The sequence below is a fragment of the Corapipo altera genome, unplaced genomic scaffold (assembly GCF_003945725.1).
Source record: "Corapipo altera isolate COAL_440 unplaced genomic scaffold, ASM394572v1 76, whole genome shotgun sequence".
In the NCBI taxonomy this organism is placed as follows: Eukaryota; Metazoa; Chordata; class Aves; order Passeriformes; family Pipridae; genus Corapipo; species Corapipo altera.
This window is the reverse complement of record NW_020884964.1, coordinates 1194601-1216719: the sequence shown is the minus strand read 5'-3', so window position 1 is coordinate 1216719 and position 22119 is coordinate 1194601. Positions and strand designations below refer to the sequence as shown.

At 53.1% G+C, this 22119-nt stretch overlaps 3 protein-coding genes across 4 annotated transcripts; 1 reads left to right on the top strand and 2 right to left on the bottom strand.

Moving 5' to 3' along the window:
* The first annotated feature begins 62 nt into the window (after positions 1-62).
* On the top strand, positions 63-3322 carry LOC113957291 (transmembrane protein 121-like). Of its 2 annotated transcripts, none has more exons than XM_027664619.1 (2): positions 63-129; positions 1808-3322. In XM_027664619.1, the coding sequence occupies exon 2, from the start codon at positions 1809-1811 to the stop codon at positions 2742-2744; it is 936 nt and encodes a 311-aa protein (XP_027520420.1). In that variant the 5' UTR covers positions 63-129; position 1808; the 3' UTR covers positions 2745-3322. The 2 variants fall into 2 exon arrangements, with proteins under 2 accessions (XP_027520420.1, XP_027520421.1); XM_027664620.1 differs by lacking the exon at positions 63-129 and adding an exon at positions 559-605.
* Positions 3323-5710: 2388 nt separating this feature from the next.
* RRP36 (ribosomal RNA processing 36) lies at positions 5711-16964 on the bottom strand. Its single transcript, XM_027664616.1, has 7 exons — positions 16772-16964; positions 11793-11931; positions 8436-8502; positions 7542-7646; positions 7347-7421; positions 7131-7248; positions 5711-6892 (listed from the first exon to the last, which is right to left on the bottom strand). Exons 1-7 carry the CDS (start codon positions 16962-16964, stop codon positions 6753-6755), a joined length of 837 nt encoding a protein of 278 aa, XP_027520417.1. The 3' UTR covers positions 5711-6752.
* A 55-nt stretch (positions 16965-17019) lies between these two features.
* NPAS4 (neuronal PAS domain protein 4) lies at positions 17020-21025 on the bottom strand. Its single transcript, XM_027664689.1, has 8 exons — positions 20290-21025; positions 19568-19734; positions 19345-19481; positions 19065-19170; positions 18673-18919; positions 18294-18403; positions 17749-17890; positions 17020-17678 (listed from the first exon to the last, which is right to left on the bottom strand). The coding sequence occupies exons 1-8, from the start codon at positions 20388-20390 to the stop codon at positions 17312-17314; spliced, it is 1377 nt and encodes a 458-aa protein (XP_027520490.1). The 5' UTR covers positions 20391-21025; the 3' UTR covers positions 17020-17311.
* Between the last annotated feature and the right edge of the window lie 1094 nt (positions 21026-22119).

Here is a 22119-nt window from a genome sequence, read left to right as displayed (position 1 = left end):
CGTGTCCCCTCTGGGTGCCCGGGCGCCCCCGACCCCGCCTGTCCAGAAGGGCCTTCCCGCGCCGGGCGATGCCGCGCCGGGCCCGGGGCCGCCGCCGCCGCTGCCCTGCGCCCCGGGGAGCCGCCCGAGGTAAGCGGGACCCCGGGGGGCCTGCGGGCTGAGCTGCCGCGGCCGGCGGGCAGCGCCCGCCCCCGACGAGGCCCGGCCGGCGTGGGAAGGGGGCTCTGGACAGGCGGGGTCGGGGGCGCCCGGGCACCCAGAGGGGACACGGCCCGGCGGGGCGGCCCCACTCGGGCCCCGGGGTGGGCGTCCGTGCGGTGAGGCCGTGCTGAGCTGGGGCTTGGGGTACCCCCAGTCTCTCCGGAGGCTCGGGAAGGCCGTGGAGTGACAGGCGGGTGAGCCCCAGCCGTGTGGCGCGCTCCAGATGTGCCACATCCATGAGCTCCCCCAAGCTCACCGGCCTCTGATCTCTTCCCCCTGAGAGTCACCTGTGTCTGGCAGCTTCAGGCTTCGCTGCCTCCCACAACATGCAAGGATGCTGCTGGGCCCAGGGATGCACGACTGTGCCGGACACCTGCTCCCTCAGCCAAAAAGCAGGAGTTCAGGTAGCTTGTGCTCAGGGCCCTGTGCCATCAGTTTCAGCACCAGGAGCATCCGTGTGCAGAGGCGACCATTAACTGTGCGGTCTCCATCCTGCTCTCAAGTGCTTGCTCCATGGTCAAATGCCACCCACACACTGCCCACTGGATGACCAGGATGGTGTCCCGGTGCCCCTGCATGGCCCAGGTGTGGCTGAAGCGAGCTCTGCGTGGGCAGCCATCGTGCAGCACTGTGCCACACAGTCATCAGCCCAGCTTCATCCTCCATTTCATCCAGGGGGCTGGCTCCCCTCCAGAGCAGCTGCTGAGTTGTGCCTGGCGAGGCCCCGACTCTGTCCTCCCTCTCTGCCTCTGACAGCAGCTGCCTGCAGCTGTGCTTGGTCAGGGGGAGGAAGTCTGACAGTCCTGGTGCCATACAAAGCACACAGGTGCTTTGCTCTGCCCTAGCCCAGGAAAGCTGAGCATCCTGCCAAAATTGAGGGCCTGTTGCAGAGCTCCTTGTGTCCTGGAGCTGTGGGCTGGTGCTGCTTTTCCTTGCTTTCAGTTTATGGTGTTGGGGCAGGGTAGGCATGGGCAAACAGCTCTAGGCAAAGCTCTTGGGGACCATGAACCTGAAGGAAACTGAATATTGGGCTGATTTCTTCCCTCCCACCCCACAGGATAGCTAGGCTAAAAATAACCCTTCATCTTGTGCTGTGGATGAGAATAAGGAGACTAAAAAGAACAGTCCTGGATCATAGCAGTTAAGGGCCTGCTTGGGTTAAATGCATTGTTGTGGTCTTATATGCCTTGGGGGGAAAAATATAACCAGTGTCACTGGCTGGGAAGTCTAATGGAAAATAAGGCATATACCCTTCATGGTGGCAGAGACTAGCCAGTGTGATGAGCTACCAGAAGAGGCAATGGTATCCCAAGTGCTTGAAGTGTCCCAAGTGTCCAGCCTGTCCCACTATGTGCATCCTAGGAGCTGGGCTTCAGACATCATGGGCCACCAGGATGGCCTGGTCAGGAGTCTCAGGAGCACTTTGGCTAGAAGTCTGCAGGTTTGGAACAAACCAGGCACGTAGGATGGTTGAAATCTATGAACACTCCCCTCCCTTCTTTCAGCCATCCACAGCTGTTGGGTAGAGGGCAGCAGAAGGGGGCTCAAGGGTGGGGATAGGAAATCTCAGCAACTCCCTGACAACCCTGCTTGTTCTTCTGTGCAGGATGGTTCCCCCACCACCTGTCAGCAAGCCCCACGTGTGCCTCTCCACTGTGCTCATCATGACCAGCCTCGTCCTCATGGATGCCTACCTGGTGGAGCAGAGCCAGGGCTCCAGGAAGTTGGGCATCTGTGTCATGGTGGCAGTGGGTGACTTGTGCTTCCTGCTGGTCCTCCGCTATGTGGCCATCTGGGTCGGGGCAGAGGTAAAGACAGCTAAGCGGGGCTATGCCATGATCCTCTGGTTCCTGTATGTCTTCGTTCTGGAGATCAAAGTCTACTTTGTGTACCAGAATTATAAAGCTGACCGGAAAAGCTTGGACCTCATAGCTCGTAAAGCATTGACCTTGCTGCTCTCCATCTGCATCCCAGCCCTCTATGTGTTGTTGGTGGCCACAGAGCATATGGAGTATGTCAGAACATTCAAGAAGAAGGAAGATCTACGCAACCGCCTCTTCTGGGTCATTGTGGACATGCTGGATGTGCTGGACATCCAGGCCAACCTGTGGGAGCCACAGAAGAAGGGGCTGCCGCTCTGGGCTGAGGGCATCATGTTCTTCTACTGCTACATCTTGCTCCTGGTCCTCCCGTGCGTGTCCCTGTGTGAGATCAGCATGCAGGGCATTGGCATCGTGCCACACCGGATGATGCTGTACCCCATGCTGAGCATGCTCACTGTAAACATCACCACCATATTCATCCGAGGCAGCAACATGGTCTTCTTCAGGGATGCCCGGGTCTCCAGCATCTTCATGGGCAAAAACATGCTTGCCATTGGGATGAAGGTCTGTATGTTTGTGCAGTACCAGCGGCACCAGCACCACACACCTTCGGGGCCAGACCTACAGCACAGTGACCCAGCCCAACTGCCCACAGTAGGGTTGCGCAAGTCCCGGGACCAGCCTGCCTGCCCCGAGGAGCTGGCCCGGGACAACACGTGACAAGCCAGCAGGAGCTACAGCCTGGGCACCACCATGCCTGGCAGTACCTACAAACCAGAGGCCGCTGAGCTCCCCACCTGGACAGAGGGCAACGACCCTGCTCCCTCCCTCCCTGGGCGAAGCTGCTCAGGGCCCCGAGGGTCACATGGTGAGGGCCCCCTGTAGTGGCCTCCATAAGGCTGCAGAGACCTCAGCACCCCACCAAGTAAACAGGCAGCAGCGTAGAGGAGGAGGCCAGGGTTGCCTGCCAGGTGTTGTGTCTGGGTGGGGCCAGGCAGCCCTATCTTGTGCCAGGCTCCCCCACCAGTGCTCCCCATACAGCACTGCACTCTGGCCAGGCAGGGCACCACACAGGGACACAGCAGGTCACCTGCTTTACTGTTGTGGATGGCCCTGGCTCCAGTGTGGTCCTTGGCAGCAACCTGCTCCCCACTGTGTAAGCCAAGGCCCCCATGCAGGAGGAGCAACGCCTGGGCCTTCCCCTCTCAGCCAGCTGCAGGCCTGGGGGGACCCAGAAAGGGGTGACTGTCCTTTTTTGTATTATCTCCCTCTTTGCAATAAAAGACCTGAGCCCTGCAGCCTTCTCCTGTCTGTGTCCCCGGCAGCAGGCAGATCCCCCCACCACTCCTGTGTGTGCGTGTCCCTTGTGTGCCTGTAAGTCCAGCTGCAGCGCATGTGGAGAGGCTTGCTCAGTGACTGCCTAGGCCTGGGGAGAGCATCCCAGATACCTGGGTCTGAACATTTGGGAGAGGAGAGGCGGGTCCTTGTGAGAGTCAGGTGGGCTCTGAGGGTGTCACTGGTGGGGTAGGTGTGGCAGCTTTGTCAGTCACCACTGCCTGTGCACAGCTGCAGTTACATCAGCTGGTACCAGCCTGCTCAGGGACACCCATAGCAAGTCCCCACGCTTCACCTGGAGGGACACCAGTGCAGGTCTGGAAGGGACACACTGCCCAAATCACCTTAGAAACAAGGAAAATAACCCAAACTGCTTGAGGCTGGGAGGCTACAGGAAAGAGCAGCTTCCTGGCAGTAGGAGGCTCCGTGGAGATGGTGGAAGCATCTCCTCTTGGAGCTGGTGTTGCCATGCTGCTGCCTGCCCAAATACCCAGTGACACCTCACTACTGGCTGAGTTGGGCAATGCCCAAGGACTTCCCCTGATGCGGGGTGCTGGGCCCAGGAGCTGGCACGTACAGAGGCCAGCAGGCTCACTCCTCACTACTAACATACTGAGCAGAAGCAGGTGACATCCCAGCGAGGATGCTTTCCTTGCAGGCTGTGCTGGTTTTAAAAACTCAGCGGGGAGAAAAAAAGTTAAGACTGCTCAAGCCACCCCTTACGATGGTGGAGGGGGAAAACAAAAAAAGACTGTGAGAGGTTAAAAAACGTTAGTCTCACAATTTTACTGAGGTAAAACTCAAAAATAACACAGCAATACAGAGGAAAAAGAATGGTTTACCCACAAAACCAACAAAGGTAAAAAATTGTTACGTTCCTCCCACACACCTAGGGCAAAACCAAAAGAAATGGTTCCCGTTCCCACTGCGCCGGCCCCACGTGGTCCAGGGGAACAAAGAAAATAATGTGGCAAAGAATCCCCGCGGCCCGACGCCCTCCCCAGCCAGGCAAAAACCACGGGGGAAACACGAACAAAACAGAAACCTGGAAGACGATTTAGTCTGGAAGGAGTTATGCTGCCGAGATGCTGGCGTGGGTCCCGGTGTAGCGGCGGCGTGGGCGCAGGGGGCTCTTAGTTCCCTGCTGTGCGCCTCGAAAAAGCGACGGTGGCAAAAACGCGTCGGCGGCTTTCAAAAGCGGGAAGCGGCGATCCGCTAAGGGATTGCGCAAACCCCGGGAGCGACGTGCGGTCCAGGGCCGTCCCCCTCCTTTTGAAGGTGCAGAGACTCCGCTTTCAGTAGCCGCGGCGGCTTCTCTCTGTACTGAGCAGCCACACAGTCTAGGTACCCCCGATCTTACATCCTCTCTCCACAGCCGGGATGTAGCAGGCGGCGGCAGGCTGCAGGGTATCTCGGTGGCTGCGAAAATAGCTCCGGAGCGACTCTGGACCCGTCGGGACGGTGCCTATCCCTACTTTTGGAGGAAAAGCAGACGGCATTCCCGGTGGCACCGAGCAGCCATACGGTCTCTGGGATCCTAGACCTGCACCCTTTCTCCTCCGGAGCGCGCCGCCAGCAGCCCTTACTCCTGCTTCCGACGTAGGACCATCTGAACTTAGCAACTGTCTCGCAACTGTCTCGGCGTGTTTATGGTGGAAACCACGCTCGCTCGCTGTGACGCGAGCATATTGAATATTCAACACTAAAGCTCCACCCCTTTGCTTTGTAAGCAAAGTAAGGCGTACAGGCCTCAGCAAGAAGATGCCCTTTGGCTCCAGAGGGGCAAGAGGGAAAAGCAAGACCACTTTGGGGGTCCACCAGACTTGCCACCTCCTGTACAGGACCTACAAGTGCCCTACATGGGGACACATGTGCTCAGAAATGCTGAGGAATGCCACATGGCCCCTCAGCAAGGCTGCGGCAGCAGGTCTCTAGCTGAGCTGGCACATCCCATTTCTACCACCTTCCCCCATTTACACTAAGACCTGTCAGCACAGCATCACCCACAGGAACTGCAGTGGAGGCAGGTGCTTTAGCAACACCCAATGAGCTGCTCATTGTTCCATGTTTTGCTTATAGCAATGCCTGTCCCCTGGCCCCACACAACTGTGGCCCACCTGACACAGCACAGCTCTGTGTCCTGTTCTGCAGAGCCAAGGCACGCTCCCAGCACCAGCTCCAACCTGTAAGACAGGGATCATCCAACTCACCTCCTTATCAGCACAACAGCAGGCAGGGGTAACCAGAGTAAGGAGAAACAAGAGAGCTGGTGTTCAAACATAGTATTGGAGAGAGGCATTAACTCCCCTAAATTCAAGCACTTTTGACTGTAACAGCAACAACACTGGGAATAAAGGAAAACCAGTATTTTATTTCATACAGAATCAGCTTCCCAGAAGCACTAACAGCCTTGTGGAGACAACCATGAGAAGCCAAGGAGAGAGGCCAAGCTGCTCTGAAGGAGAGATCAGGAGTAGCAGTAGCTGAGCAGTCAGCAGCATGCCCTGTGAGAGAGGAAGGCCAGCCACAGCTGGGTCTGCATCACTAGGTGCAGCCCATGCAGAGCAGTGTGATCCTCTTCCCTTTACTCAGCCCTTGTGACACTACATCCAAATATTGCATCCAGGTTGGGCCACCAAAAGAGAGATGGTTGTCTGGGCTGACTCCACTTCAGTATGTGAAAGTCGTCAGAGGTTGAAGCACTGCAAGGAAAGACTGAGGGAACAGGGTTTATTGACCCTTAAGAAGAACAGACTTTGCAGAGACCTTACAGCTCCTCTTTTCCACCCACCCCTCAGACCTGTGACAAGGCTACTGAAAGACAGCCAGGCACTTCAGTGAGAACAAGACAATGATATGGATAGCACCAGGCAGGTTTCCTGGATAAGGGAACAAAAAGTTCCACCTTGAGAACCTGAAGCAGTAGAGCAGAGGCTAGGAGAGGTGGTGGCATCTATCCTGGGACATTAACAGACCCCACCAATGCATCCCATGGCAACCTGGTCTGAAGTCAGTGCCAGCCCTGCTTTGAACAGGTCCTTTTCCACCTCAGTGGAAGTCTCAGAAAACCTGGAGTAGAGCCAGCAATGCAGGGCAGGACTCATGCTTTCCTTGCTAGAGTTAGAAATGAGCAGGTGCAAGGACAAAAACAGCTTGTCAACACTGTAAGCATCTGCACGACACACTTGTCACCACCCATGGTCTAAACTACAAGTTAAGAGGATATTTCAGCTACAAAAACCCCACTATTTCGTTCAGTTCAGCCTCTGCTCTGCTGCCTTACAGTATCACTGTGCAGTGGAAGGCAGATATTGGGAAGAAGGATAGCCATCTTCCAGGCCTGGCCAAGGCAGAATGAGTCCCAGTGCCAGACAACAGCACATCTGTCCAACGTCACAAGTTCTTCTGTGAGGGTAGACGGTGCTTGTCTTTGATGGCATTTCTCTTCCTCTTCTTGTTAAGGAAGCTCTCCAGCTTTCCACTCCTCTTCAGCTCTGCATACTTCTCAGCTAGCTCCAATTTCTGCTTCTCAGCTGTAGAGGAGAGGGAAGCAAAGTTTTAAACCGAAGCCCAAAACACATCTACAGACCAGCCCGTCCTCACCTCTCCCTCCCTGGTTCCCAGGCTTAGCTTGCCCATTGAGCACCAGTACTAGAAAAATCCCTCCATGGCTCTGTGGAATAGTATGGACACCTCACTTCAGGTGCTTGAATTCCTGTCAGCAGTACTCCCTCTAGGTCTTCCTGCAGCATGTTCACACTGAATACTTACATTTCTTTAGGAAAAAGGGTCTCTTTCCCTGTTTGGCCAATTCCCTCTGTTGTCTCTTCAAAGACAGCTCTCTTTCCCTCAGCTTCTGCTGTTTTTTCTGTGCCTGTTCTTGCTGTGTCTGTACAAAAGAGATGGCCTGTGTCAGCATCGAGGCAGACCTCAGGTCACACATCTTCTCTTCCAGTGCCTCACAGAGAGACGCTGTGCTGAACTCACCATACGGTTCAGAAGCTGCTGAAGTTTCTCCTTCTGCTCCATGTTCCGGCATTTCTTCAGTTGCTTCTGAACCATCTAGAAGAGAGCAGAAAGCTACATGACTGCCTGTCTGTCACCTCCACTGTGAAAAGCCTTGGAAGAAGTAGCCCCTGCCAAGCAAGGTTCTTCCAGGCAAGGACAGGCACAGAGCATCACCTCCTTCTCCTGCTTCTTGATGCTGTCCAGGAAGCTGTATGTCTTCATAAATATTTCAGGCTTATACTCTCCAGACAAGTCATCAAATCGAGGGTCTCTGTGGACCTGATGGCAAGGAAGGCAAAGGCAAGAGCTGTAGCCAGGATTATCCTATTAATAGCCTGCTTACTCTCCTTTCACAGATCAGACCTTGCCATTTTTTTCACCAGCAATATTACACACCCACCATTGAAACATCTGCATTTGGCAAAGACTGACTGCCATGATTAAGGTGGCAGTCCCTCACAAAGTCAAGCCTGCATCCAGTCTACCAAACAACAGACATTTCCATATGCAAGTCTACACCCAGGAGTATCCAATTCAAGGAACAGGAGCAGGAGTGCTACCTCCAAACACTTGCAACTCCCAGACCAAGAGTTTGCTTAATATGTGTTGCCAAGGTGATGGATTTGGGAACTCAAACCTATCTAGATTTTCACAGATTAACTGGGTCAGGTCATAAAAAAGGGAGAGATAAAAAGAGATCTCTAACTGCAGAAATCAACATATTCAGATGATCCAGCAATAACAAGTCAAAGTTACATTCAGATTAGAAAGTAGATGGACATTTGAATTTCTGGGATTAGTACTGAACAGTGACTGTGGCTTGCAGTGAAATTGTCATTGGTGGGAGTCATTACATCTTCTAGAAACACTTCGGACACAAACACTGAAGTTAACCTGCAGCTGCTCCTGCACCCATCCCTTCTTCTCCCCAGGGAAACACTATCACTGTCTGCACTCACCAGTAGTCCAGCCCTGTTCTCTAGAAACAGCCTGTGCCATCTGCAGCAGCCCAATTACGAGCATTGCTATGGGAAGTCAGCTCCTGAACTGGGGAGGGGGAGCACCCACCTTCTTTCTAACAGAGACGACTTGTCGCAGAAAAGGCACAGGCTTCTTGGCAGACATCTCCAATGGCCTGAAAAAGAGAGAAATGTATTTAAGAGGAGCAGATGTCAGAATGAGGCCCAGGCTAATATTTCGGGAGTTAGTCAAACTCTCAGAAGAACATTACTGCACAACAGACTCTCCCAACTCAATCCTCCCTATACCTGCAGAGAGCAAAGAGGTGACTCAGTTGAGCCACAGAAGGCTAAGGCAACCAAATGTATAAATGTGTAGTTAAAACAACCCTACACAGAACTTGTAACAGCCCCACTGTATCAAGTGAAAACCCACCACCTGCATCAGTAAATGTGCTGTACTCGATTATTTCTCTCATAGTCACAGAATGGTTGGGGGTGGAAGGGACCTTTGGTGATCACCTAGAGACCACCACTCTACTAAAGCAGGTTAACCTAGACAAGGTTGCACAGGATTGCATCCAGGTGGATTTTGAATATCTCCAGAGACTCCACAACCTTACTGGGCAGCCTGTTCCAGTGTTCAGCCACTCTCACAGTAAAGTTTTCCCTCATACTCACATGGAACTCCCTGTGTTTCAAATTGTGCCTGTTACCCCTTGTCCTGTTGCTGGGCACCACTGAGAAGAGCTTAGCCCCATCCCCTCGACCCCTGACCTTAACATTGATAAGTAAGCACTGATAAGGTCCCCTCTCAGTCATCTCTTCTCAAGACTGAACAGGTCCATCTCCCTCAATCTGTCCTCAAAAGAAAGATACTCCAGTCAGTTTCTTTGCCCTCCGCTGGACCCACTCCAGTAGCTCTGTTGTCTCCCCTGTTCTGAGGAGCCCAGAACTAGACACAGCACTCCTAATGTGGCCTGACCAGGGCTGACTAGAGGGGCAGGATCACCTCCTTTGTCCTGCTGGCAAGGCTCTTCCTGATGCACCCCAGGATACCATTGGCCTTGTTGGTCACAAGGGCACACTGCTGGCTCATGGACAGCTTGTTGTCCACCAGGACCCCCAGGTCCTTCTCCACAGAGCAGCATTCCAGTGGGACGGCCTCCAGCATCTACTAGTGCTTGGGATTATTCCTCCCCAGGTGCAGGACCCTGCACTTGTCTTTGTTGAACTTCAGGCAGTTCTTCTCTGTCCAACTCTCCAGCCTGTCCAGTTCTTGCAGAATGGCAGCACAGCCCTCTGGTGTACCAGCCACTCCTCCCAGCTTTGTGTTGTCAGCAAGCTTGCTGAGGGACACTCTGTCCCTTCATCCAGGTCACTGATGAATAAGTTGAACAATGCTGGACCCAATACTGACCCCCATGGACACCACTAGCGACAGGCCTCCAACTAGTCTATTGCATCTCTGATCACGACTCTCTTGAGCTCTGCCATTCAGCTGGTTGTCAATCCACCTCACCATCCACTCATCTAATCCACACTTCCTGAGCTTGCCTATGAGGATGTTAGGGAAGACAGTGTCAAAAGTCTTGCTGAAGTCAAGGTAGACAACATCCACTGCTCTCACCTCAGCCACCCAGCCAGTCATGCCATCACAGAAGGATGTTAGATTGGTCAAGCAAGATTTCCTCTTGGTGAATCCATACACACTAGTCCCAGAAACCTTCCACATGCTCAGAGATGACCTCCAGAATGAGACTCTCCATCACGTTTCCAAGGATGGAGGCAAGGTTTACTGGTCTGTAGTTTTCCTTCCTTGGCTTTCCTTCAGACCTCTTGCACCTCTCCTGCTCTCCATGCCCTTTCAAAGATGATGGAGAGTGGGTGAGCGATAACATCTGCCAGCTCCCTCAGCACTCATGGATGCCAAAGTAGGGAATTTCTGCACTGACCTGGAAGTTACGAAGACAGGCCAGGCTCAGCAAGAAAGCACGCTGTAACACCAGTAAGGAAAAGGTCAGCCCCAGGATAATGGGCTGCACAGCGTGTGGTACATATCCCAAAAGAGACTTCGCAATGAATCAGGATCGTGAGGATTACAGTGACAATCAATTAAGGGAAAAAGTTTTCCTTGCAACACAGGCCTTAGAGCTTGATGCTTCAGGTATATGAGGGGGATGGTATAAGGTGGCAGAACAGGGTATTACTCTCCCTGTATTACTTGGATGCTGCGTCCTGTGATTTGTCAGGTAAGGTACCAGAAACATGAAAAACCTGCTGAGAGCACCCACAGCGTGGGCATTGCACCCACAGTCAGCCACAAGTAACATCAGGGCAGGAACATAACCGCCCAGGAGTAAGTTTTCCAAATCCCTCTTAGAGCAGCATTCAGTGTTATTTTCGTGTCCGCTGATCTGGCTACACCCCTGTACAATGCTCCGGAGTCAGCTTGATACAGCACTGCTGAAGCCAGCTCAGTGCCAGGGGATTTCCTTGATATCCTTTCTTTAAGAAACTCACTTCCATAACAAAAACACAAAAGAAACACCATGTGGGATTTAACAGCAATACATAGCTTAAAAGATTAGGGGAATTAAATAAAAGCAGAATTATGCAAACTGTGTGGCAGAAATTAGAGACACTGTGTGAAGATGCTGCACTACACGAAATCCCCCAGAACCCTGGGTAAAACGAAAAGCAGAAACATTATTCTAATCAACTGTTTATGGCAGGAGAAACATGTATTAAGCAGAGATTCAGAAACAAATTAGGGAGCGCTAGTGTAACAGAGGAAACCTGTTCAAATCACTTGGATGCAACTCTGAGGACTGAAAATTAGCTAAGTACTGCAAATAAAGGGTAAGAGTATTGCTGTTACTAGTGGGGGTCTGTGGAGAACTGTAAAAAGATCTGATAGATTTTGTTGTGCCAAATACAGGAAAAAGTCTGTGATGTTCTCCCTCTGTAGAGAGGGGAAAAAAGGAAAATGAACACAGACAAGTCACAGATAAGACAACAGTAGGATGAATGAAATTGCCTGTGACTGTAACTCCAGCCAGTGGGAGCCAGGCAGAAGATGCTGATAAGCTGGAAGGGGTTTAGAAACCAGCAGGGTAATTAATTCAGGTCACAGTGGACACTATCATACAGTTTGAAAAGCACACCATGCTGAGGGTTACAAGTGCTTTAACACAGAGGGTATAAAGGCATTGAGTGCCAATTTAACTATCAAGTAACAGGTGGCTGCTGGGTTTTTGAACAGGATAGGATATTAAGAGCTCTGAAAACAGCACCAGACCATTCCCAAATGAAACACTATAGTAACAGGCATTATTGTCTAGTACATTAAAGGAGATCTATGCCAGTTCCAAGGCAACACCAGCACTGTGAGGAGTTCCCAGTGTAATTTCTGGAGGCAGAGAGCACACATGCATATTTTTCTGATCACAAAAATGCCTCTTACCCCTTTTTGCCTTGTTGCTGCTTCACCATAGCTTTGGTAGGTTTTGAAGTTTTCTTTCCACTGGTCATCTGTTTGCACACTCTTGTTCTTGCATCGCTCTGCATCTGCAGTAGTTCCTCGAAAGACATGTCAGACTGATCTGGAAGAGAGCACAGGACACACCTAAACTGAACAGCTTCTCAAGGCACTTCTCACTCCCAAATTCCACCAACAGGGATGTCTCAGAGCCTGAGACAGTGACACAAGCACAGTAGTGTCATCCCTGTACAACTGCATGGCAGAAAGAAGCCTCTGCGTCTCAGCCTTTGATTCCTCTCTCATTAATCACTTCAGTCTTTACCACTGGAATAGTCTCCCCCTCGCCCCAATGTGTCTTTGCTTCTCTCTCCACTCAATAGCACAGAAAAGAGCAGTACAAAGGTTCTACCTGGTACAAAGAGCAGTAAGAGCTCTGCACTGGGTTATACTTTGGCTACATTGCAAATTCTGGCCACCTCTCAGTCCCCACTCTCCCACTTCAACAGACTGTTGTTCCATTGCCTTTAAATGGGCATCATCACACCTCTCACAGCACAAAACCAGCCAAGAGGTGAAAGAAAACCACATGGCCTATTCAGTCTGTTAAGATTTGGAGACAAACTCCCCACTGCACATCTGCCATTGCTCTGCTCAGTCAGCAGTGGAGCAGCTCCCACAGCAGACCTTCCTCGACACACCAGGGGCCTGTGAACTACTGAAATCTAGACATTCAACCTTCACCACTCACTGCCAACAGAAACAGTTTATAGCCTGATACACTGGGGAAGATAAAACCCCACAACACCAAAAAGCAGTTTCATATCCTAACCTTGCTGGGAGCTCCCCAGAACTTTATTTACATCCTGTGTTTCGTAAAATGTTCCTTCTCTTCTCTGACTGCTGACAACACAGGAAACAGCAAAACTAATTCTACCCATGGTGGTAATGAATGCACAATATTCTGCTGGAATTGTCTGTTGATAAATTTCTTTAATATCCCTCAGTGTCAGTAACCTTTAACACTTCTTATAACAGAATGTAAAAATGATTCTTTCTGGATTTACACCGCTGGGTGTTCAGAACGAACAACTGAAACACTTTTTAAGTCAGCACTTGGATACGCTCATTCTGTTCTCTCGTAGGGGCAAGAAGGGGTTTGTACTGGCTCACTTCTAAAAGGTAAAGTCTTGGCAAATTGACTTGAGTGGTGTTTGCCTGCTCAACACCTCTGAGCAGTGACAGGCACATGGCCTTTCTAAGCCTCTGTGATACTAATGCATTTGTCACAGAACACCCCAGCTGTGGCCCAGCAGGAACAATCACATCCTGTCTGTGGTACATTGGCCTTGGCTGGGTGCCAAGTGCCCACCAAGCTGCTCTATCACTCCTCTCCTCTGCTAGATAGGGAAGAGAAAATACAACAAAGGCTCATGGGTTGACATAAAGCCAGGAGAGATCACTCACCAATTACCGTCACACGAGCAAAACAAACAGATTGGGACGCAGTTCTTCACGAACTGCTCCAGTGTGGGTCCCTTTCCACAGAGTGGAGTCCTTCAGGAACAGGCTGCTCCAGCGTGGGTCCCCCATGGGGTCACAAGTCCTGCCAGCAAACCTGCTCCAGCTTCTCATGGTGGCACATTCACTCACTTCAGTGTGGGGTCCTCCATGGGCTGCAGAGGCACAGCTGCCTCACCATGGGCTGCACCACAGGCTGCAGGGGTATCTCTGCCCAGCCACCTGAAGCACCTCCTCCCTCTCCTTCTTCACTGATTTTGGTGTTTGCAGGGCTCTTTCTCTCACATATTCTCACTCCTTTCTACCAGCTGCTGGTCAGCAGCAGGGCTTTTCCCCTTCTTAGATGTTACCACAGAGGGGCTACCACTGTTGCTTATAAAAGCCCCTGGCTGCAGCTGAGCTAATGGGACATGTGAGAAGCTTCTGGCATCCTTGTAGCCCACTCGCTACCAAACCCTTGCCACGCAAACCCAAAACACTGCCCCAAGAGCAAGGTTTCTGTGTGCTTTGCCAAATTCAGGAAGCAACATGAGGTCAGTCACATTGGCTCAGAGCATGGGCTTACTATTTATTATCCCAGTCACTCTCATCCTGGCAATAACTAAGACCTTCTGTTTCAGAAACTACTCTCATCATTCAGAAAACCTAATGGGCACAGCCATGTGTTGCCTCAGGAAATGTTTTCTTTTTGCTTGTTCTGAACACTCATGAACTCTGCTCTGTCCATGTCCTTAGTCCTCTGAAGTAGTCTAAGGGAACACTGTACATCCAGTCTGCCACACAAGGGATAAAAGAAATGCGAATACAGAATGATTTCGTTACACTACTTCCCCAAAACACCCTTCCCCCTTATCTTACTGCAAGTTGACATCCTCTCTTGCTTGCACTCCTGCAAACACCCTTGCCCCTGCCTTCTTAGCGATGACAGCACCATTGCCCTTTCTGCTCTCCACCTTTTCCCTTGTCACTCGTGTACAATCACTTACTGCCTGTCCAGAATGTGAAATCCCCTTCAGACCAATGAGCTGTCCCTGCACTCAGGCATGAGCAGAGTGCCATGCAGCTCAGCAATTTACATTAATCTCGCTATTGGGGTTCACAGAGACACAAGAAAACCAACAAATTAGTGGACAAGAGAATCTGCCACCACACTGCTCAAATTCAGGAAAAATCTGCGCTAATTATACAAGTTACTTGAGGACAAAGCAATTAACCTCTACATACGGCAATATTTAAGTATCACTCAAAGCATCACTGGGCACACAAATGAAAGACACTGAACAAGGACCAGTGAAAAGGGCAAAGAAAGCATTAAAGGAAAGGAAGAATCATAGAATCAGCCGGGTTGGAAAGGACCTCTGAGATCATCAAGTCCAACCTTTGATCCACTACCACCGTGGTTACTAGACCACAGCACTAAGTGCCACAGCCAGTCTCATATTAAAAACCTCCAGGGACGGAGAATCCACCACTTCCCTGGGCAGCCCATTCCAATGCCTGATTACCCTCTCTGTAAAGAATTTCTCCCTAATATCTAACCTAAACCTCCCCTGGCAGAGCTTAAGACCATAATGATGTGGAAGATACTCTTAACACAGGTTGAAGACAGACAAGACGCCATCACTTGCACTACAATACTCCACTTAGCTGCAATTCCAAAACAATACTGTTTAAATAGCAAAGGCTTACAAGATGTCACTAAAAACAAGACAAAGACACCATGTAAAAAGATACAAAGGATTAGAAAAGAGATTTGGTATAAACCAAAAAAAGCAAAGGCATGCAGAGCTTCCACTGATAAAATATTTCAGTACTGGTACAGGTGACCAGACTTGACTACCCAAAACCTAATGGGGATGATTTCCACACAGTAGTATCAGTCCAATAAATACACCCCATTTGTAGGAGATTGAATTAGCCACTCACATTCATCAGAACATCACTGGACATAATAAACATGTTTTGGGGTAGAAGTGAATGGTCCTAGCAGATGTTCACTGCTGGGCAGCAGAACTGGCAACTGTGTGTGTGAAAAGGCCCCAGTTAAAAAGACAGGATTAGTTTATTTCCTTTGTTACTTGCATTCTTTCTTGAGGCCCTAATTCCCCCATTTTTTCATTCATTTTTCTCCCTAGAATATAACTTACCTTTTCTGTTCTGTCTCTGTAGTCAATTTCATTTTTTCCCTCCTACCATTTTTTCCCTTCATCCATTATTTTGTGGATTATTTCCTCTTTTTTGCACCTCTTGATACGCTGCTGTTACCTACCGATAACAGGGACATTTCCTGCTCAGGAGCGCAGCCTCCTCGTGTTTCCTATCCTCCCACAGACTCCTGTGACACATGGACACCTTATGCCTTTCCCAGCCTGTAGAGGGCTATACGACCTGCTGAGCACATCAGAGCAAGAACAGATGGCCTAAGATATGGCTGATATCTGCCCAATTGTTCCCTGCTGAAACAAAATTAGTGCTGGACTCAAATATAACTCCTTCTGCTCCAGACATAAGATTACAGAGGCCTCCAACAGACGGCAAAAGTAAAACTACTGTTCCCATTCACATCCAGCTGTGGAAAGGAAAGGGTGCCTGTCAGTGGTCCTCTCTCTGAGCTTTGCTAAAGCTCACCATTTCCTCACCAGAGGAAACCAAAATGACTAAGATAGTGGGGCACCTTGCCAGTCCCAAAAGTCCACCTTTAGAGAAGATGTGCCTCCCCCATGGCCCCACTCAGACACACCACGGAGACCCCTTTCACAAGACAATCGGTGACTCCTCACACTCGCATCACGCCATGTGTTTGACACCTCAGTTTTGTTTAAGGGCCTTTGCTGTACTTTTCGTAAGGTTTTCGTTCTCACCTGGATCATTTTGAGATGAGGAAACCACACTGTGCTCACCACTGTGGATGAGAACCACCACCTGCACACCCTGAACCTCAGCCCATGCCGTGCCCACAGACACGCACCGCCCGGTTCTCCCACTCCACCTGTCCTAGTGAGGAGCTCCTCCGCGCCTGAATTTGCACAGAGCAATTGTCCTGGAGATGTGTGAGATCTTCCACAGTAGAAGGTGTCCCTGCCCACGACAGGGGGGCTGGAAGTGGATGATCTTTAAGCCCCTTCCAACCCAAACCACTCTATAGTTCTGTGATTCCACATACAGGGAAGGCGACTACGGGGAAGAGGTCCCTACATGGTTTTTGTTCCAGGGACCTCTCACGCATCTCCAGCGCACACCCTGCTGTGATCCCGAGCTCATCCTCTGAGCGGAGCAGGTGAGGGAGGGATGCAGGACTTGGAATACGAAATGTGACCATGGAATACGAAATGGACCAAGCCATTTGACAACTCGTTTCCTACTGAGCGGGGGGCCGTGACCCTCTCGATGCGCGCTGAGGCCGCCGCCCGTACCGGAGGCGCTGCCGCCGGGACCCCTCTCACCTCTCCCGCCGGGCCCCGCCGCCTCCGCCTCCTCGTCCCCTGAGAGGCTACCGTCGTCGTCGCTGTCGCCATCGCCCTCCACTGCCTCCAGCCTCCCGAGCGGCTGCTCCGCGACCGCATCTTCCTCGCCCTCCGTGGCGGCGGCAGCGGCGGCAACTCGTCCCCGTCCCGCCCGGTCCCGGTGCGGCCTCATCGCCCCCGCCCGCGGCCCCGCCCTCCCGGAAGCGGAACCAGGGCACGCCAGAGAGTCACGTGGGGGAGCGGGTTTTATTGGCGTCATTTTTAAGCAAAAATCGTTCCTTTGTGAGGAACAGGTCACGTACGCACTCTGGTGATATCCAGCTAATTCGTCAATAAGTGGTAAAGTGCAAGATCGAGATCCCTCTGCACTGCCGAACTGAGTCATCTTGATGCTGGATTGTATCACAGCCTGACCAAGGTTTCTAACACGAGCACCAACTGTGTAAAATGAGGGTTTGCCATCGCCTTGAATTGCGTCAGCTGAAGGTCTTAGCAGTGACTGTCTGAACGGAGACGGAGTTACACACAGTGGCCTGCATTAGGAGAGATACAGTCAGCACACCAAGGGATGTCAGTGTCTCTGTAGACTTGAGACCTGTGAGGGCACACTTGGAATGTTGCATCCAATTTTCTCACCGCTCCCCAGTTAAAAGGAGAGGGGAGGAACTGGGGAGGGTTCAGTAGAGAGTTCCCAGGACAGTCAGAGGCATCGGCATCGCCTTCCTCGGGAAGGGGCGGAGGTCTTGGCGCGGGCGGGGCAGAGGCGGTCGGCGAGAGGCGGTCGGCGAGGGCGCGGAGCTGCGCGGCGAGACGGCTGAGCTCCGGGCCCGCCGGCGGGGCGGCGCCGCGGGGCTGCCGGGAGCGCAGGTGGGCCGCCTCCTCTTCCCTGCGGGGACAAGGGGTCAGGGGCGGCAGGTGATGCAGCGGTCCCCGCCACTCCCCCGGGGCCCCCTCACCTGAGGCAGGTGCAGGTGCAGGAGATGCAGCGGCCCCCGCCGTCCCGCCTCGCCCACACTCGCAGCCAGGCCCAGGCGCGGTCCCGGCGCAGCACCCGCAGCACCGCGGTCCCCGAGGCGGGCCCGGCGCCGGCCCCGAGCGCTGCGGGCAAGGGAAGCGACTGCGTTAGGCGGCGGCAGGCCGCCTGCACACCCCCTAGGCTGCCCCCATGAGGTCTGCTGGCGATCACTGCTCTGGCCCCAGCGCCACTGAAGCCACACAGAGCAGAGTCAGGCCGTAGGAGTCCTGCCCCCCGAAAGAGCTGGAGCTCAAGGGGGCTTGTCCCTCCTCTGTGCACCGTGGCAAAGCTTCCGAAGCTTGGAAGCTACCGGTGACCTTATAGACAGTGTGTGACCAAATCCCTGCCTCATCCTTTTGGAGCAGGGAGTCTCAGTGGGCAGGACTGAATTCGATTTGCGTCTGCTGTCCTGGATAGACATGTTTCAGGAACAGCCAGACCATGTAGCCAGAGGACAGCACACATGTTCCTGGGTCCGACACTCACCCACGGCCCTGTGTTGGGCAGCTGCCAGATCAGCATCCTCAGGGTGCAGGAGGCTGTACCAGGACTGACCGACTAGCTCCTCCCTGCGGTAGCCAAGGTGGTAGGTGACACTGGGGGAGACAAGGGGAGTGGGGACTGAGTGCCATACAGGGTTCGCACCCTGTCAGCAAGGAGCAGCAGCTGCTTGATGGAGGGGACAGCAAAACAACAGAGGTACAGAAATAAGTTGTAAAGGAGGGAAGAGGTCTGGGAAGTGTCTGTGAGTCTCAGTGCTCACACAGTATCTAGCCTGCATCCCATACAAGGCTTGGTGAAGGGAAATGATTCTTGCTGCCTGAGATGTACAGCTGGGGCTCTGGTGCAAGCAGGCACACCTCACCTCTCCGTGACATCAATAAACGTCATGTCTAGGATGTGCGTGCTCTGGAATATGTCATCCTGGGAACCAGCTTCGCCATCTGCAGGCGACTGCATGACCGGTGAGCAGAGGGCCAGGAAGGCTGTGGTGGAGGGGGAGGGTGGCCAGCTCAGGGCCACAAAGCGCCCACACACTGTCACGACCCGATTCCCTCCGTGCTTCAACCGGAAGGCCTTGGACGTGCACATTTCACTGACAAAAGTGACTTCTGCAGAGAAACAAACCATTCCGAGTGGGTCAGAGGCTCCCCTGCTCTGCTCTCAGCATGGCTGGCCCTGGATCTCTGATCACAGCCACTGAGGGCCAGAGCAAGGCGGCAACATCTGCAAGATGCCAGCAGAGGCCTCCCTTACCCCTGCCAGGCTCCTCCTGGGCAAGGAGGAGCTTCTTGTACACATCCTCACATGCTTGCCCATCCAGGATGTCAAAGACCGTGTCCCCCTGGGCGAGCAGCTCCACCTGACAAAAGAGGGGGCTTTCCTCAAGAACTGTGCCTGTTTTGGTGAGCCTTGGCTGGCACCATGGGCACACAGACCACTAGAGCCACAACCCAGCATCTGCTGGGGCAGTGTGCTGTGCACACAATAAAGGCACCAGGACAGTGACTACAAATGCCTAGTGAGCAAGCCTTACCACGGAAAGGCCCAGGACCTGAGCCACGTTCTCCGAGATGTAGACCAGCTTTCCACTGGCCGACAGCACAAGCAGAAACCCCGGGAGCAGGGAGAGTAGCTCTGTGCCGAGGGCCGGTTCCACAGGAAGAGCTGAGCCTGCAGGGGGATCAGGGTGAAGTGCTGTCTTGATGGTGCCCCACACAGATGTAAGACAGTATGGGGTACAGCAGTGCCATGGGTACCTGGAGGGAATAGCTGAGCCCCCCGCAGCCGGAGGCACACCAGGGCCATGGTGTGGAGATAGGAGAGCCGCTCCTTCTCCCGCATGGAGATGGGCAGCAGGGAACGCAATGCCTGCAGCTCTGCATTGATCTGGTCCCGGCGAGCCTTGGAGGCACTCTTGGTTGACCTGCAAAGCCAGCCATCTGGGGAGGTGCATCCGGGGAGGGAAAGGGACAGCATTCCCCGCCTGTCGCTATGGGGAGAATTATGAGCTTGGGGATATGGAGTGGAGATGCTCAGCACCCATGCCAGCTGCTGCCTCTAGGAGAGCAAACCTTGCATAGCTGTTTCGGTGCAGTGGGTGCAGGCAGAGGTGCTCAAGGCTACCCAAGGGGACATGCTGCTGGTGTGGCTGGTGTCCCTCCTGCTGGGGACCAGGCTGGACAATGACCTGTGCTTTGGTGAGGAAGCCCACGTGACACAACCTCGCCACCAAACCCCACAAGGATGGAAATTGCATCCAGTGCCAGAACGTGCACCCCAGTCCACCAGATACGCCTTTCCTCTTCAACTACTCAAAATTCCTCTGGCCCCACCAAGCTCCTGCACCTCCTCCCCATGTGCCAGCTAATAGCCCCACTGTCTCAGGCTGGTGTAAGCCTCTTGCAAGGGCCATCAGACCTGTCTCAGGGCTCTCAGAGGCCATCACAGCCCTGAAAGTGGGAGGTGGGGGGGAGCTCACCTGAATGGCCTTGAGGCCCTGGGCGCCTGCTTACCCCTCCTGGGCAGGCAGCTCATCTCTGCCTGCAGGGGCTGGTGGCAGTGGCTGCAGAAGATGGTCATACTGCTGGTGCTGCAATGCCTGAAGCTGGCAGGCCCGAACTGCTGCCTCCTTCGCTTCTGGCTGTGGCTGAACCTGCTGACCCCTCTGCTCCTGGCCTCCTTTTGTATCCTCCTGGGGTGCAGAGGCCAAGCCACTCGTGGAGAGAGTTACCTCTTGTGACGCAACTCCAAACAGCTCAGAGCTATTTTTAGAAGGCAGGCTGCTAAAAATAGCCTTGCAGCCGGCTGCAATCTGAGAGGGGAAGTAATAAAAGGAAACCAGGGTCTTTAAAGCAAACCTGCCACTCAGGAGGGGGCAGTGACGAAGACAGCAGGGATCCCCCTGCATGGCATACATCTGCCCAGCTCCTGGCCCACAGCTGCTGCCGCCCCAGCAGAAGGTTCTGCATCTAGTCTGCCTGCCTGGCAGCTGCTCTCCAGCATCACTGGTGAGCTGGGTGCTGTGAAAAGGAGCTAATAAGCCAAGAAAATGCACTGAAGACATCTGGACCAAGACAGTGAGAATTTCCCATGCTCAGGCCTGCAGCAGGGTCCTGGCAGAGGGAGTCAGGGCCACAGCACCCCTGAACCCAAGAGAACCGTTCAAGGAGATTGTGGTGTTGGTGACCCCTTTCTTTTCTTCCCAGAGAGGCCTTTTCCCCTTTCTTTTCTTCCCAGAGAGGCCTTTTCCCCACCAAAGGTTTGCTCTCCTAGAGGCAACTGACATGGGGTGCTGAGCCTTTCTAGGGCCTGTTGTCTCCACTTGGTGGTGTAGAGATTGTGATTCTTCCCAGATAAGCCCCAGTGACAGCCATTCATGGACAGAATTGAGAGCACCTTGGGGAGCCTCTGCTCAGCACCACATTACCCAGCCCAGCAAGTCTGTGTGGTCTGTGGGTGTTTCCTGGTGCCTGGCATCCTGGAAGGAGAGTAAGCTTGGTGCTTCAGTGCTGGGAGAGGGGATGCCATGGCAAAAAAAAATCACTATGTCATTTCACAGCTTGAGAGAGCGCCTGTGGCTGAAGCAGTTGATTTGAGGAGTTAGAACTGCTGCACAACAGAGGGTAGATGTCCACTCAGCCCTCACAAGTAATCTGCAGGTGCCAAGGACCACAAAGGAGGAGCCGAGGCTGGGGCTGTTCTCCCTGAGCCAGATGTACTGTCAGCACACCTGTCTCCCTCCAGGCCCCAGCCTGCCACTGCTGCTAATCACCCATCACGGTGAGCTGCCAGTGCATGAAAAACAAGCTCTTGTCACACTTGAGGTGCCTTCTGTTCTCCTGCCACGGGGTTTTCACCACTCTTGTGCCACTCCAGACTGCTCCATTGTGCCCACATTGGCCACCCCCTGCAGGTCAAGGAGCCCAGGCACCCACGCAACCTTGTGCTGCTGGATGAGCAGCACTTGACTCTGGCTGTGTGCCAGCCCTCAGGGCAGGGCGGACAGCCTGGGCCCTCTGCCACCCGTTCCTGGCATGCGGCTGCAATCAGCTCGGCTGCCCTGGAAAACATCCCAGGAAACACCCTGAGTGCTTCCCTAGGCTAATGCTGTCCCTGCATTAGCCTCACTAGAGTTGCCATGGGAGCTCCTCTTCACATCAGACACCGCACATCCACAGAAAGGGGCTTGAGCACAGCGCTCTGTGCCACCCAGGAAGACTGTCCCAGGCACCACTCCATCTCCAGCCCTGAAGCAGGAAGCAACAGGGCATCCACCTTTCTGAGGCAGCACAGCCCAGGAGACGTACAC

Coding starts and splice junctions, on each gene's coding strand:
- LOC113957291 (XM_027664619.1), top strand. CDS start 1,809: ATGGTTCCCCCACCACCTGTCAGCAAGCCCCACGTGTGCCTCTCCACT.
- NPAS4 (XM_027664689.1), bottom strand. CDS start 20,390: ATGACCATCTTCTGCAGCCACTGCCACCAGCCCCTGCAGGCAGAGATG. Junction 18,404..18,672: donor TTTATTGATGTCACGGAGAG/GTGAGGTGTGCC, acceptor TGTCTCCCCCAG/TGTCACCTACCACCTTGGCT. Junction 17,679..17,748: donor TGCACCTGCACCTGCCTCAG/GTGAGGGGGCCC, acceptor TTGTCCCCGCAG/GGAAGAGGAGGCGGCCCACC.
- RRP36 (XM_027664616.1), bottom strand. CDS start 16,964: ATGAGGCCGCACCGGGACCGGGCGGGACGGGGACGAGTTGCCGCCGCT. Junction 11,932..16,771: donor GGCGGGGCCCGGCGGGAGAG/GTGAGAGGGGTC, acceptor GCTCTCTTCCAG/ATCAGTCTGACATGTCTTTC. Junction 8,503..11,792: donor CAGCAACAAGGCAAAAAGGG/GTAAGAGGCATT, acceptor TCTCTTTTTCAG/GCCATTGGAGATGTCTGCCA.